The sequence below is a fragment of the Bufo bufo genome, chromosome 1 (genome assembly GCF_905171765.1).
Source record: "Bufo bufo chromosome 1, aBufBuf1.1, whole genome shotgun sequence".
NCBI classification, from domain to species: domain Eukaryota; kingdom Metazoa; phylum Chordata; class Amphibia; order Anura; family Bufonidae; genus Bufo; species Bufo bufo.
The window spans coordinates 810,932,088-810,945,546 of record NC_053389.1 but is presented as its reverse complement, the minus strand read 5'-3'; the positions used below and the strand labels follow the sequence as shown (position 1 = coordinate 810,945,546).

The following is a 13,459-nucleotide window of genomic DNA, read 5'->3' as shown; positions in this document are numbered from 1 at the left end:
GTACTGCATAGCTTGGTGTCATCTGCAAAAATAGAAACAGTACTACTACCCCCATCCTCTATATCATTAATAAATAAGTTAAATATTAGAGGACCCAGCACTGAACCTTGGGGTACACAATTGATAACCCGGGACCATTCAGAATATGAATCATTGACCACAACTCTCTGGACACGGTCCTTCAGCCAGTTTTCAATCCAATTACAAACTATACTTTTCCAAGCCTATAGACCTTATTTTACCTATTAAACGTCCATGAGAGACAGGATCAAAAGCAGGTGCGTAACTACCATAGCGTCAGACCATGTCACTGCAATGGGGCCCAGGGCAAGATGGGGCCCAGTCTTAGTTGGGATTATCTCCTCTTCTACTGGAGGTCAAAACTTGATCAGGAATCTACCCTCTAAAGGAACAACTTTTAGCAAATGAGGCAGTGGAAAAATTGCTCACGGGCCATTGAAAAGGGTTTAGGCAGAAACCATTCTGTCCTGTGTAGAAAGCCTGGTTTGATCCTTGCTTATGGGGCCCTTTCTTCTCTATGTACGCCACTGGTAAAAAGGTTTTACAAAATCCAGAACCGCTACATCCACAGCAACTCATCTGTCCAGGCTTCTAGTCACCTCACTACATCCACAGCCGCCCCTCTGTCCAGGCTTCTACTTACCTCACTACATTCACAGCCGTCCCTCTGTCCAGGCTTCTACTCACCTTCTCATAAACACAAATCAGGTTAGTCGAACAACTTCTGTCCTTGGTAAACCCATGCTGGTTATCACTTATAATATTATTTATGGTCATATACTCCTGAATATAGTCCCTTAAGAGTCCCTCAAGGATTTTTTTTCCGCAATAGAAGTTAAGCTTACTGGTCTATAATTACCTAGGAAAGACCTAGAGCCCTTTTTTAATATGGGCACCACATTTGCCTTGTGCCAGTCGCTTCGCACTGTACCAGTCCCTGGAGAAACTCTGAACAGGGGAACAATTCTGAACAGGGCACAGCAATGACTGAACTGAGCTCTTTAATAACTCTTGAGTCTAATTCATCGGGACCCGTAGCCTTGTTCACATTTACCTTATTTAACTTAGCTTGGACCATATCTACATTTAGCCAACTGAGTATATTACTGGATGTACTAACAGCACTGGCACTGATGACAGCAGCTCCTCAGCACTGGCACCACCTACATGAACTCCTCAGCACTGGCACCACCCACATCAGCTTCTCTCTCTTCTTTTGTGTCTACAGAACTAACAAAAAACCTTTAGAAACTCTACCTTTTCCTGATCCTTAGTGATCTCCCTGTTACCATTATTTAAGGGACTTACCTGCTCTGACCTTTTTTTAGCATTTTATATTTAAATATTTTTTGGGGATTTTTTGCCTTCTTTGGCCACCTGGCGTTCATTTGGTATTTGTTGCAGATTTTATCTAATCTTTTAACAGAGTTCATTAAGCTCTTTTTAAATTTTAAAGTCATGATTGGACCACTGAAATTTGACCTTTCACTACTCATCTTGTTTGCCTTCTCAATTAGAATAACTTGTACAAAGAATCTTTGGCGTCAAATACTGGTGACTCATGCTTCAGTCAGCATATTCTATTGATCATAATCAATGCAAGGTCAAGGACCTCATGGAGGTAAGATGTTGATTGCATTTGCATGACTGAACCTATGAGATGTAAATAAGGTGCCTCTGGAGAGGTGTTAGTACAGCATTGATATTGTAAGTGGAAGACCATAGATGTGGCGCCCCTCTACGTCTATTCAAGCGCAGTTTCTCAATTTTAGCATAAATAGCTACTTTAACACCTCTTTTGAACCAGTCCTCCTCTCTTACTACATCGGCCAATAATCAGGGCAATTATCGGGAAGGAGTCTTCTTCCTAGGAACGCTTGTTCCTGTTGATTACTCTGTCCAAAGATGTTGCTGATCACTCGAATGAGCAAATGTTCATCAGGCGAAGGCATTACTGGTGTTGACGCCTAAATCTTGGTTTCCGGGCAGCAGATTGTGCTCCCATAAAGCGGAGGTGATTGCTGAGTGTAAATGCATCTTTCACCTACTGTACAGAGTAGGCAATTTTGTAAAAAAAACTGTTGGTTCCTGAAAATTGCGTTCAGTGTCGGCCCATTTAAGCCTTAAAGGCTATGTACACCTTTTGGAGGCAATTTTTGTTTATGATTGCATTCTACTCTTTTTTGGCTAAAAATCATATTTTCAATTGGCCTTTATTAAAAATATTAAGCTGTCTTGTCACAAAGAGTTAACAGTTTTTTTTTTTTTATTGTGACTGGTACTTTCACATGCAGGTCATCTAATAAACCTCATCTCTAAACTACTAAGAGGTCATAAACACATTTAAGCCACATTCTTATCAGTAAGATTACTGAGCTATAGTGAGAGAGCAGAGATAATGAGCCCGTCTGCTCCTCAGATGACGGAAAAGACAGAAAACCCACAGGCTACTACTACACCATCTCAGCTATCTACATAAAAAAGATTCCATATTTTTAATGAAGACCAATTGAAATAATGATTTTTAGGTCAAAATGAGTGCAATGCAATAATAAAATAAAATTGCCCCCAAAGGTGTACATAGCCTTTAAGATGCAAACCTCGCCATCGTCAAGCTGAGTCCTGACCACAGGCGTTGGCTCATCACAGAAGAGCCATCTGACATAATACCGGCAGTGGTCAGCAACGTCTGTATATGAGAATGCTACTGAATATGATGGGTGACTGCATTACATTCCCTTGTGTATTCCTCTGAACGACTCTGGGTTCTTGCTGATCGGCAGCCATTATCAAGAAGAAAATCGCTCTCAGACGTTCCTTATACATTAAGAGGTCTGCCTTCAAAATTAAAAAGCAATTAAGAAACCAACAGATGGAGGAAAGCAGCAGCAGCAGCAGCGCTCCGTGGATTGTTTTATTGGATCCTAATGTCTGCTTTATTTTTGCGGCTTTTCCTTCAAGCTGATATTTTTTTTTTATTATGTGTTAGCTTGATGACAATCCGTTTGCAATAACAAGGGCAGGGAAAGGAAAGGGACGCACACGTAGGCCTTTTTCGCTCGCTGTGAATTTTGCTACACCAAGAAGGTCCAGCCATAGGACCTTTGGATTGTTAGTGATGGGTAAAGCTACGTTTTTCCTTTACAGTATTGAGATCCATCATAGGATCTCAATTCCGGAGGAAAACGCTTGCGTTTTGACTTTTGTCCCCATTAATTGTCAATGGGGACAAAACGGAACGTAGTGCACCATAATGCATTCCGTTCGTTTTGGTTGTATTCCCATGCCGGACAGAAAAATGCTGCAAACAGCATTTTTGGGTGCGTCATGGGATGCAGAGCAAGACTGATCCGGGATGAAACACGTCTGGCATGTAAGTCAATGGTGTCGGATCACTTTTCTCAGACACAAAAGAAAACAGATCCGGCGCCCGTTGACTTACATTGGTTTTAGAGATAATACAACCAGATCATAACTGATGCAGCTGGTTGTATTATCCTAACGGAAGTGTTTTTTTGCTGATCCAGGACGGATCCAGGAAAAAGTCAGATGTGAAAGTAGCCTAACTCAATCAGTGGCAAGTTACGTTATTGTCTCAGTATAGCTACGGAAGTAAAACTAAGCAATACAAAAGGAGAAGCGGCGCGCCATCTGGTGGGGACGTGCTGTTGTAGTGCAAGCATATTACCACGCTCCGGTCTCCCTGCGGGATGTGCTGGGAGTGAAAGCCAGAGCGGTGTGAGAAGTGCTGCCCAAGAACAGGAACTAAAACTGTTAAGTGCCCCCTAGTGGCTGCTGCCGGTGTCCAGAATTTTATCATTTATCTCTGTGGCTGTGTGAAGGAAAACCGGACAGAAAATAGTCTTTACAGTTGGAGGTGCCCTTTAATAGTTTCATGTTCTGAAAACACCTCTTATATAGGGCTCTGAGCCCAGAGAAGCTTAGATGTAATGAGTTACGTTTGGCTCCTGCTACAATAACATTCATTGCCTTTTCATCCAGGTGAAGGGTACACACCGGGAGAAGTATCAGTCAGTAATAAGTCAGTAACAATAAGTAAGAACTGGACTTGTATTTTCTCTTGAAGAGGTTTTGCGAGTCATCTGACTGGCTTTCTCAGAATGACTTGTACAAGAAATCTCTGATATTAAAGGGTTTTATGCTTTTTCTATATTGATGACCCGTCCTCCGGATAGGTCATCAATATCAGATAGGCGGGGGTATGTAAGGAGCTAATTATGTCAACAGTTGTGGAGAGGTGCGACATCTATTGCCTGACACAATGCTGTTCTAAGGCCTCTCCTTAGGGCCGTTTATTCACACCCTAATAGCTTCAGTCATGCAAATTGCAATCCAGGTCTTACCTCAATGAGGTGCTGGTCCTGATTATGATAAACAGATTGCACGGAATGAATTAAGAGTTGCCAGTATTTAATGCTGGAGATTTCTTGTACAAGTAATTCTAACTGAGAGCCAGTCTGCTGACTAGTGAAACGTCTTCAAGAGAAAATACATCGTCTAGTTGCTCTGACTTATTACTACTGATACACCATGGCCTGGATGAATGAGAACCCTAGGGAGAAGGCTAGTCATTATGGCTTATTTTAAGATTGTCTTACACCTTCTCTTTCTGTAAATAAAAAAAAATTTAAATTACCGTGTAATCATTTTTTAAATTCTAGCCGGGTGACCATCAACTCCTGCGATGGTTAGCACCGAGACTCAAGAATGGCATATCTAGACGGAGATGCATTCTAGATGGACGGTTTTCAGTAATTAGATTTGCCGTTTAGGACTTTGGTCGGCAGACCTATTGGTTTGTCATACAGAAGGGGGGGGGGGGGACGACTCAAGGGCTTCAGTTATTTTATTGCACAGCTCCATGTCACCTCTGTAATCCTCCTTAAGATCTCTCCGTCTGTTTTTCAGCAGAAGATGAAGAGCTGTCTCCAGTCCCTTCTCCTGAGATCGTCACCAAGAAAAAGAGGGGACCCAAGAAGAAGATCCGAGACAAAGAGAGAGAACCGAGAGCCATAAAAGGGCGGAAACGCAAAAAGCCTGTGAGGGATTTTATTCTAATTTCTGTTTTTCTTGTCCCACTCACATATGTGTAGTAACGTATCGGCCTGGAGACCGGGGCCGAGGAGCAGCTGATTACTGGGAGTGAATCGTTCCTTCCTGACAACTGGCTGCTCGTTCAGTGGAGGTGAAGCTCTGCATTTACAGTCAGCGATCACCTCCACAGTATGAGGATGAGGAGTTGCTAATGCTATGGCTTCTCCTCATACAGTTGCATTTCTTCTGGGCAGCAGATGCCGTTTAGACGCTCAATGAACGACTGTTTCACTCGATCATCGGGTGATGTGTGGCACCTTCTAGACTGGCAGATTATCAGGAACGAGCGTTCGTAGGAAATGAATGGGACTATTTTTAACGGCCGTTAGACAGGAGTGCACCCGCCTAACAGCCATTAAGAGCGAGTACACTAGTGAAAAATGCCCTTTTAGGGGTTAAAATAGAAGAAACTAAGTTGCCTCCTCCACTTGCATGTGCACAGTCGGTCGCTCCTCTCTTGATGCAGAAGGACCTGAGCTCCCGACATGATGACGTCACCAGCCAGAAAATCGATGCAAAAATGGATGAAAAATGACCATGAAAAACTGCCCATTTTTCATGGCCATTTTTGTTTTCACTCGTGTGAATGTGGGCTTAGGGCTTTTTCACACGAGCGGATGCCGTGTGGGTAATCCTCTGCGTGAAAGAGAGCCAAGCCCCGTTCCGGACAGCAGAGACACGAATCATTAACATGACTTATAACGCTCCGTGCCTCTCTGTGATCTTTTTACTACAAAATCACAGTGAGGCAAAGTTGTCACCGTGATTTTGTAGTAAAAAGATCACAGAGATGCTCGGAGCATTATCAATCATGTTACTGCTCCGTGCCTCTGCTGTCCGGAACTGGGCTTGGCTCTCTTTCACGCAACGGATTACCCGCACAGCATCCGCTCGTGTGAAAGAGCCCTTACTCTTTTGCTGCCAGGATTTTTGGGGAAAATGTTCATAATTGATTTAAATAAAACCTGAATTACAGTGAAACCTTTAAAACGGCCAGAAAAATTAGCTTTGTTCTGTCCTGGGAATCTGGTCTGGTTACGGTGGTAGATTTCTCAAAAAGGTGAGATTTCATTGTATAAGTAGCATGATAAATGTTCCCCCGAGTCTTAGAAGAAGGGATGCAAATGATCTCTTAGGAAGCTCTGCCTCCAGATGTAAGGTAGCTGGCCTACGGCTGGTATTAGACCAGCAGATGCGGCTGACGATTGTTGGGAAGGAAGCGTTCCTTCTCCACAATCGCCTTCTTGTCAGTGGAGGAGACCACTGCTATTGCATGCAATGGTCTCCTCCACAGTATGGGAAGGAGCGATCACTAATGCCGTCGCTCACACTTCCTTCCCAACAATCGCTTGCTTGTCAGTGGAGGAGACTGCAGCTATTACGTGCAGCGATCTCCTCCATAGTATATAGAGGAGTGATTGCTAATGCCATTGCTTGTCCCCATTCAGACTCATGTGCCAGCAGCAGAGCGTGATTAGACGGCACCTTCTGCCGCCAGCAAACAATGATTTTTTAGCATGCATAATAATTGTGATTGCCCGATGAACTTGTTCATCGTGTAATCAGCGGCACTTTTAGGGCTGTATTACACAGGCAGATCATCGCTAACGAGTGTTACTACCAACGTTCCATTAGCAATGATGTACCCGACTGTCTGCAGGTGTAAAACAGCCCTAGAAGTCAATTTTCAACTTTTTAAACAGGCCTTGAGACATGACCTGGATAATGTTTTGGGGTGATTGCCCCTCATTAGTGCAGAGCCGAGACAACTGGCTTAAAAGGGGTCAGACAAATCCCTTTTTGCACCGATACTGAATGGCGCAGGGCAAGAGCTGTTTGATTATATTTTTACACTGCTAGGTGGAGGCTTTCACCTAGCAGTGAGCCCGGTGATGTCCCTGGCACTAATGGGCGGGCTTTAGCAGGCTAGGGCAGCGCTAAAGCCTGTCCATTAGTGCTGGTGACGGCAACACTGCTAGGCGGAAGCTTCTGCCTAGCAGAGACCCGGTACATCACCGGATCTAATGGAAAACCACAATTCAGCACAGGGCAAGGGAGAGGGGCTGCCCGAGTGAAAAAGGGGATATGTCCAGGTTCAGCTCTGAACCCGGACAACCCCTTTTAACTGAGTGAGAGGCCTAGGTCAGGATTCGGGGAAACTATGTCTGCTTATGGAGAGCACCTAAATGGTGTGAGAAGTCTTATAGGTCATACATGCTCCTTTGGAATTATGGGAAGAGAGTATGCAAATGTGCTCTTAGCAAGCTCTGCCTCTGATGCAGCTATCCTAGGTGGCTATCCTGTAAGTCAGTTTTCAACCTTTAAGTAGGCCTTGAGACGTGACTTGGATAATAATAAAGCCAGCTGTTTTTGGGGGATTGCCCCTCATCAGTGCAGAGCAGAGAGAACTGGATTAACTGGGCGGGAGGCCTAGGTCAGGATTCAGGGGCTACTTTATTTCCTTATATTCTAGTTCTGCCAATCGAGTCGTAATGTATCTTATATGTACTTGGCAGTGAGAGGGTTAATCCAGGGAAGGGTGGTGGGTCACATAAAGAATTGTCATACCCTACTATTCCTCCCCCCCCCCCATCCCCAAATTTATTTATCATCTTCGCCTTTATCTGATGTTCCAGGAAAGCGATGACGACCTTAACTGGGACATGGGGATGGGAGACCATGTCTCTCAGGACAGCGATGGCGAAGCCGGAGGAAAGAAAAGGAAGAAGAAACACAAAGAAAAGAAAGAGAAGAAAACCAAGAAAAGGAAGAAAGAAGAGGAGGTGGTGGTGGAGCGGAAGGTCCGTCCTCAGCGCATTGCAGTCGGTGGGGCGGGGGAAGGGGTGCTGCATTGTAATTGTGCTGTACCCTAATAGTGGTCCATGCTGTTGTATTCCCTCAGGTGGAGCAGAAGTCCTCCGTGGCGCTGCTGGCCAGCTGGGGCTTGGAGGACGTCGATCACGTTTTTACAGATAACGATTATCACACACTGACGAACTACAAAGCCTTCAGCCAGTTCATGAGGTACATTCACTGCTCTCTGTGTTGCACTGCGCAGGGTGTAGGACTTTCATCTATATGTGACCCCGTCACACGCCTGCTTTGTCCATATCACCCTGCAGGGGGTGGGGCTGGCAGACTCTAGTGGGAGGAGCCTCTGCATGACTCCATTCTGTCTGTCACTTTGCTCTGAACGGGTTCTTGCTTCTGTCCATGTAGCCTTGCCGCAGCAGCTCGCTTCTGTTTATCTGTCATCTCTGGATGTCACCGGCTTCCATTCCCATTGCATTATGTCACCCTGTAACTAAAGGGATAGACCCATGGCTGTTTGTCACTGTGTACCTTTAGGCCTCTCATTGCCAAGAAGAACCCCAAAATCCCCATGTCCAAGATGATGACCATTCTGGGTGCCAAGTGGCGGGAATTCAGTGCCAACAACCCTTTCAAGTCGTCACCTGCGGCAGTGGCAGCGGCGGCGGCAGCAGCTGCAGCAGCAGTGGCCGAACAGGTTACCCTCCCTGCCAGCGTTCCCCAGGCAATGCCAATCCGCAGAGCCAAGACCAAGGAGGGCAAGGGTGAGCCCTGAGGAGCATCCGTTCCCTGGCAAAGCAGGAAATGCCTCTTGTTTGAGCTCTGCAGCATCCATGCATAATGAACCCCTGCCCATTCCTGCAGAGCACCGTCACCTCGCCCCCACGTAGTCTCTGTCAGTATCCTCTGCTCACTGTTATTTCCATCTCAGGTCCAGGCCATAAGAAGCAGAGCAAGAGCACCCGGGTGGCAGAGCCCAAGAAAAAGCCGGGCAAAAAGAAAATGACCCTTCTGAAGATTAAACTGGGTGGAGTGAAGCGCAAAGCTGGCAGTTCGGTGGGTGAAAAATATGCTGATTTTGGTGGAGGTAGTTGTGGGGCTGTCATGTATGGTAGGGCGGTAAGTTATGACAACTGTAAAGACCGCTACCACATTTAAAGGGGTTTTCTGGGAGTGCAATATTGATGAACTATCCTAAAGGGTAGGTCATCAGTAACAGATTGATGGAGGTCTGACTCCCAACACCCCCGCCGGTCATTTGTTTGAAAGAGCCTCGGAGCCTGGACGAGCTCTGCAGCTTCCTCGCGGCATACATAGCACAGTGCTGTGCGTTGTATAGTGGCTGTGCTTGGTATTGCATCCTAGGCTCATTTGCTTGAATGGGACTTAGGCCACTTTCACACTAGTGTTTTTGCTGGATCCGGCAGAGTTCAGCAAATACGCTTCCGTTACTGATAATACAACCGTCTGCATTGTTATGAACTGATCCGGTTGTGTTATCTGTAACATAGCCAAGACGGATCCGTCATGAACTCCATTGAAAGTCAATGGGAGACGGACCCGTTTTCTGATGTGTCAGAGTAAAACTGATCCGTCCCCATTGACTTGCATTGTGGATCATGACGCATGCTGCGGTTTGCTGTCTGGTATAAGAACGCAACCAAACGGAACGGAATGCCTTTTGGAGCGCTCCGTTCTGTTCAGTTACGTTTTGTCCCTAATGACAATGAATGGGGACAAAATGGAAGCGTTTTTTCCCAGTATTGAGACCCTGGACGTATTTCTGGAGCTTAATAATATTACAGGCTATAGCTACTAGAGAGGGGTCGTTGATCCAGGGAGTTATTCTGATTGCCTGATTGGAGTCGGGAAGGAATTTTTTATTCCCCAAAAGTGGAGAAAATTGGCTTCTACCTCACAGGGTTTTTTGCCTTCCTCTGGATCAACTTGCAGGATAACAGGCCGAACTGGATGGACAAATGTCTTTTTTCGGCCTTATGTACTATGTTACTATGTTACTATGTATGACGGATCTCAATACCGGAAAATTGAAACGCTAGTGTAAAAGTAGCCTTAGCCGCACAAAAGCCAGGCGACCAATGAATGTGATGTCAGTGGTATAGGAAGAGGCCACTGTGCTCTACGGGGCACAGCAGACTGTTCAAACAGCTGATCGGTGGGTGCCAGGAGCCAGACCTCCGCCAATCAGATATCAATATTAAGGCTTTCTTGATGCATTGATTTCCAGTTTTTGCGTTTTCATTTTTGACTCCCTGCCTTCTCGGAGCCATAACTTTTTTTATTTTTCCGTTCACAACACCATGTGCTTTCTAATGGCATTTAATATTGCTTATGCTGTAGTGGGAAGCTGGGAAAAATATCCAAATGGGGTAAAATTCCAAAAAAAAAAATGCAATTCCACAGTTCTGTTTACAGTAAAACTGACCTCTGTGCTTCATTCTTGGGGTCAGTATGATTACAGGAATACCACACTTATATAGTTTTTCTTGTGTTCTAATACTTCAAAAAAATATATAAAATTTGAAAAAAAAAATGTTTTCTTTGCATCCCCATATTCTGACCCCATAACTTTTTTTCTAGTGAATGGCATGGGGGACACAGCACCATGGGTATATGTCCAGCTGCCAATAGGAGGCGACACTAGAAAGGAAAAGTGTTGGCTCCACCTAGATATACTCTCTGCACAGACACTAAACTAACCAGTTCTAGTCTAGTGTCGCAGGTCTTGCTGCTTTTTTAATTTTTTTTTATTGATTTTTGTTATTTTTCTCCGCAGGCTTCTGCCTGCTGCAGGATGGGGCTTCATCGTGGACTCCACTTTAGTAGCCCCCCTGCGGGCGCGTAACATTGTACTTCGCCGATCACCCAGTCCCCCATTACTGCATCCGCAGTGGCATGATGGCAGTTTCACCTCAGTGTGAGCTTGCTGAAGGGGTGACCCTGCGGAGCCTGAAGAGGTCGGACGGTAAGTACTCTCCCCTGCGTCCTGTCCCATGGGGTCTCCTGGGTTAGTTCCCTCTTTTGGTCTGGGGTTGGGATTCACTTTTTTCGGGGGGCCTGGGGCCTTTCTCTTCCTCCCTTGGGCTCCCTTCTCCTCCCTGGACACCCCTACCTTCCCCCTGCCTTCCCTTCTACTCTAGTCCCCGGCTTCTGCCGGGACTAGGCCGCATCTTCTCTGGCCTGTCCTCGTGTCCCAGGTGCTCCTTTTGCCCCGTTTTTTCCCTCCCTGGGTGTGACTTCCTCTCAGGAGCTCCCCCCACCAGTTTTTTATTTCCAGGAGGGACCCAGATTTCCCGCGGTTCCTACCCGCCGATGGCGCGCCTTTTCCGTCCGCTTCATTAATCGAGGCCCCGGCTTTTACCTCGCCTAGGCCGCATCCTCTCTCGTCCACCCTTTGCTTCCTGTTTTTTTTTCTTGGCCCCTCCCCGCTTCTCTCGGCTCTTGGGAGGGGTCTTCTCCCCTCCTATCCCAGTCAAGCGCGGGCTTTTGCCCTGGGGGCGGAGTTTACATTTCTTCTGCTTCGGGCCTCCATCTTGCCAGCACTTGTGGAGATCTCTTCGGGGACACAGCACCTGGGGTTCGGTAGGACAACCTCTGGCTGGCTACTTTTATTTTATTTTTCCTCAGGCTCCCACTCAGCCCTCATGTCCTCTTCCAGGGAAGACTCCCACTCCCAGCCCCCCCTCGTGGTCGCCACGTACTTTGCGTGTACCCGTTGCAATAAGAAGTTGCCATGCGATCAGCCTGACCCTGTTTGTGCACAGTGCATTGCCCCCCAGGCCCTCTCAGGACACCCTGACCACCCCCTCTGTGTCGGTCCCTCCTGAATGGGCCTCTTCCCTGTCCCAAGCCATAGGGAACCTTACCAGTCTCTCTCAATCCATGGTGGAGTCGCTGGACCGCTTGCCTGGCCAACTTGCGGCTGCCTCGGCCCCCCACAGGGACCCCTCCGCGGAAGGGGCACGCCAACGTTCAGACACCAGGTCCTGCAAACGACCTCGGGTTGTCTCAACTATGTCCCGCTCCTCCTCTGCATCCTTTGGTTACTCCCAGGACAAGTTTGAGGCTGGATATGAATCCTCCCCTGCTGCACCTTTCACCGCCTCGGGGGACACCTCTGACTCAGATTCCGAATCAGAGCAGAGTACATCCCTGTCTGCAGCCATGCAGGATCTCATCAGGGCAGTTAGGGACACTCTCCTTGTGCAGGAAGACCCCTCGTCCTCGGCTCAGGAATCCGTATCTTTCCGCCATTCTAGGCGGGGCGCTTTGGTTTTCCCTGACCATGTGGATCTTGACGCACTCCTGGCCAAGCAGTGGTGTCACCCAGTTAGGCGTCTTCAGCCTGCCAAGAGTTCGGACGTCTTCTTTTCCTTTCCCGAGGAGTCCATTACTATGTGGTCTGTGCCTCCTCAGGTAGATCCACAGGTGGCCCGTCTTGCTAAGGCCACTACCCTTCCTTTGGCCAATGCGGCTTCCTTGTCTGATCCATCGGACAAGAAGATAGACTCCTTGTCCAAGTCTGCGTTCGTGGCAGCAGGTTCTGCTATATGTCCCGCCTTTGCTGCATCATGGGTGGCAAAGGCCTGCGTTGTCTGGGCCAAACAGCTTGTTCGGTCCTTACCCCCGGATTCTACTCAGGGGGAGCTCCATCTCCTTGCCTCTCATTTTCTCCAGGCATCCCGGTATCTTTGCGATGTTTCCCTGGAATCGGCACACCATGCTAGCAGGGCGGCCGCTAACTCTATGGCCATTCGACTCACAGTCTGGCTTCGTGGTTGGGTGGCCGATGCCGCCTCCAAAAAGGCGCTCATTTCTCTCTCCTTCCTGAGTGGTAGGCTTTTTTGGAAGCGCTTGTAGGAGATTATTTACTGAGGCCACGGGTGGGAAAAGTTCTCTCCTGCCCCAGAACCGTCCCCGCCGTCCTATGCCTACCTCACGATCAGAGCGTTTTCACTCCTTTCGGGACTCCTCCTCCCGTCAGGACAAAAAGACTCCTGGCATGCCTACCCTAAGCCTTTCAAACCCCAGTCTGCAAAGCTATCATCTCCATGACTGTTTTCTCCCACTCGAGTCGTCTCCTCGAGTGGGGGGTTGTTTGCTCTCGTTTCAGGATCACTGGAGCGCAAGCATGGACGACGCCTGGGTTCTGGAGGTAGTTTCCTCCGGATTCCGGATACAAAATAGAACTTTCCACCCTTCACACAGGCCAGTGCATGCAATCGTCGCCGCACAGGTCCCCCTCCAGGATGGCCATTCATTCTCTTCACGTGCAGGGAGTGAACATTCCTGTCCCGACCTCGGAAAGTTTTCAGGGGTTTTACTCCAATCTCTTCACTGTTCCCAAGAAGGACGGATCTCTTTGCCCCATTTTGGATCTGAAGGCGCTCAATTATATCGTCCGAGTTCGTCACTTTTGCATGGAATCCCTCAGGTCGGTGATTGCTTCCCTTGAGGTGGGCAAGTTTCTGTCATCCATTGACATCCGGGA

General features: G+C 47.3%; 1 protein-coding gene across 4 annotated transcripts in view; it reads left to right on the top strand.

Annotated features, from left to right (window-relative positions):
- Window positions 1–13,459, top strand: part of CHD3 (chromodomain helicase DNA binding protein 3) — a 107,482-nt gene that overhangs the window by 18,337 nt on the left and 75,686 nt on the right. For 3 of the 4 annotated variants that reach the window (XM_040415205.1, XM_040415208.1, XM_040415209.1), the window contains exons 2-6: window positions 4,951–5,081; window positions 7,773–7,937; window positions 8,039–8,160; window positions 8,485–8,711; window positions 8,879–9,003. In XM_040415205.1, coding sequence (XP_040271139.1) covers window positions 4,951–5,081; window positions 7,773–7,937; window positions 8,039–8,160; window positions 8,485–8,711; window positions 8,879–9,003 — 770 coding nt within the window. The remainder of the gene's footprint in view (window positions 1–4,950; window positions 5,082–7,772; window positions 7,938–8,038; window positions 8,161–8,484; window positions 8,712–8,878; window positions 9,004–13,459) is intronic. The other variant, XM_040415206.1, reaches the window with a different exon arrangement.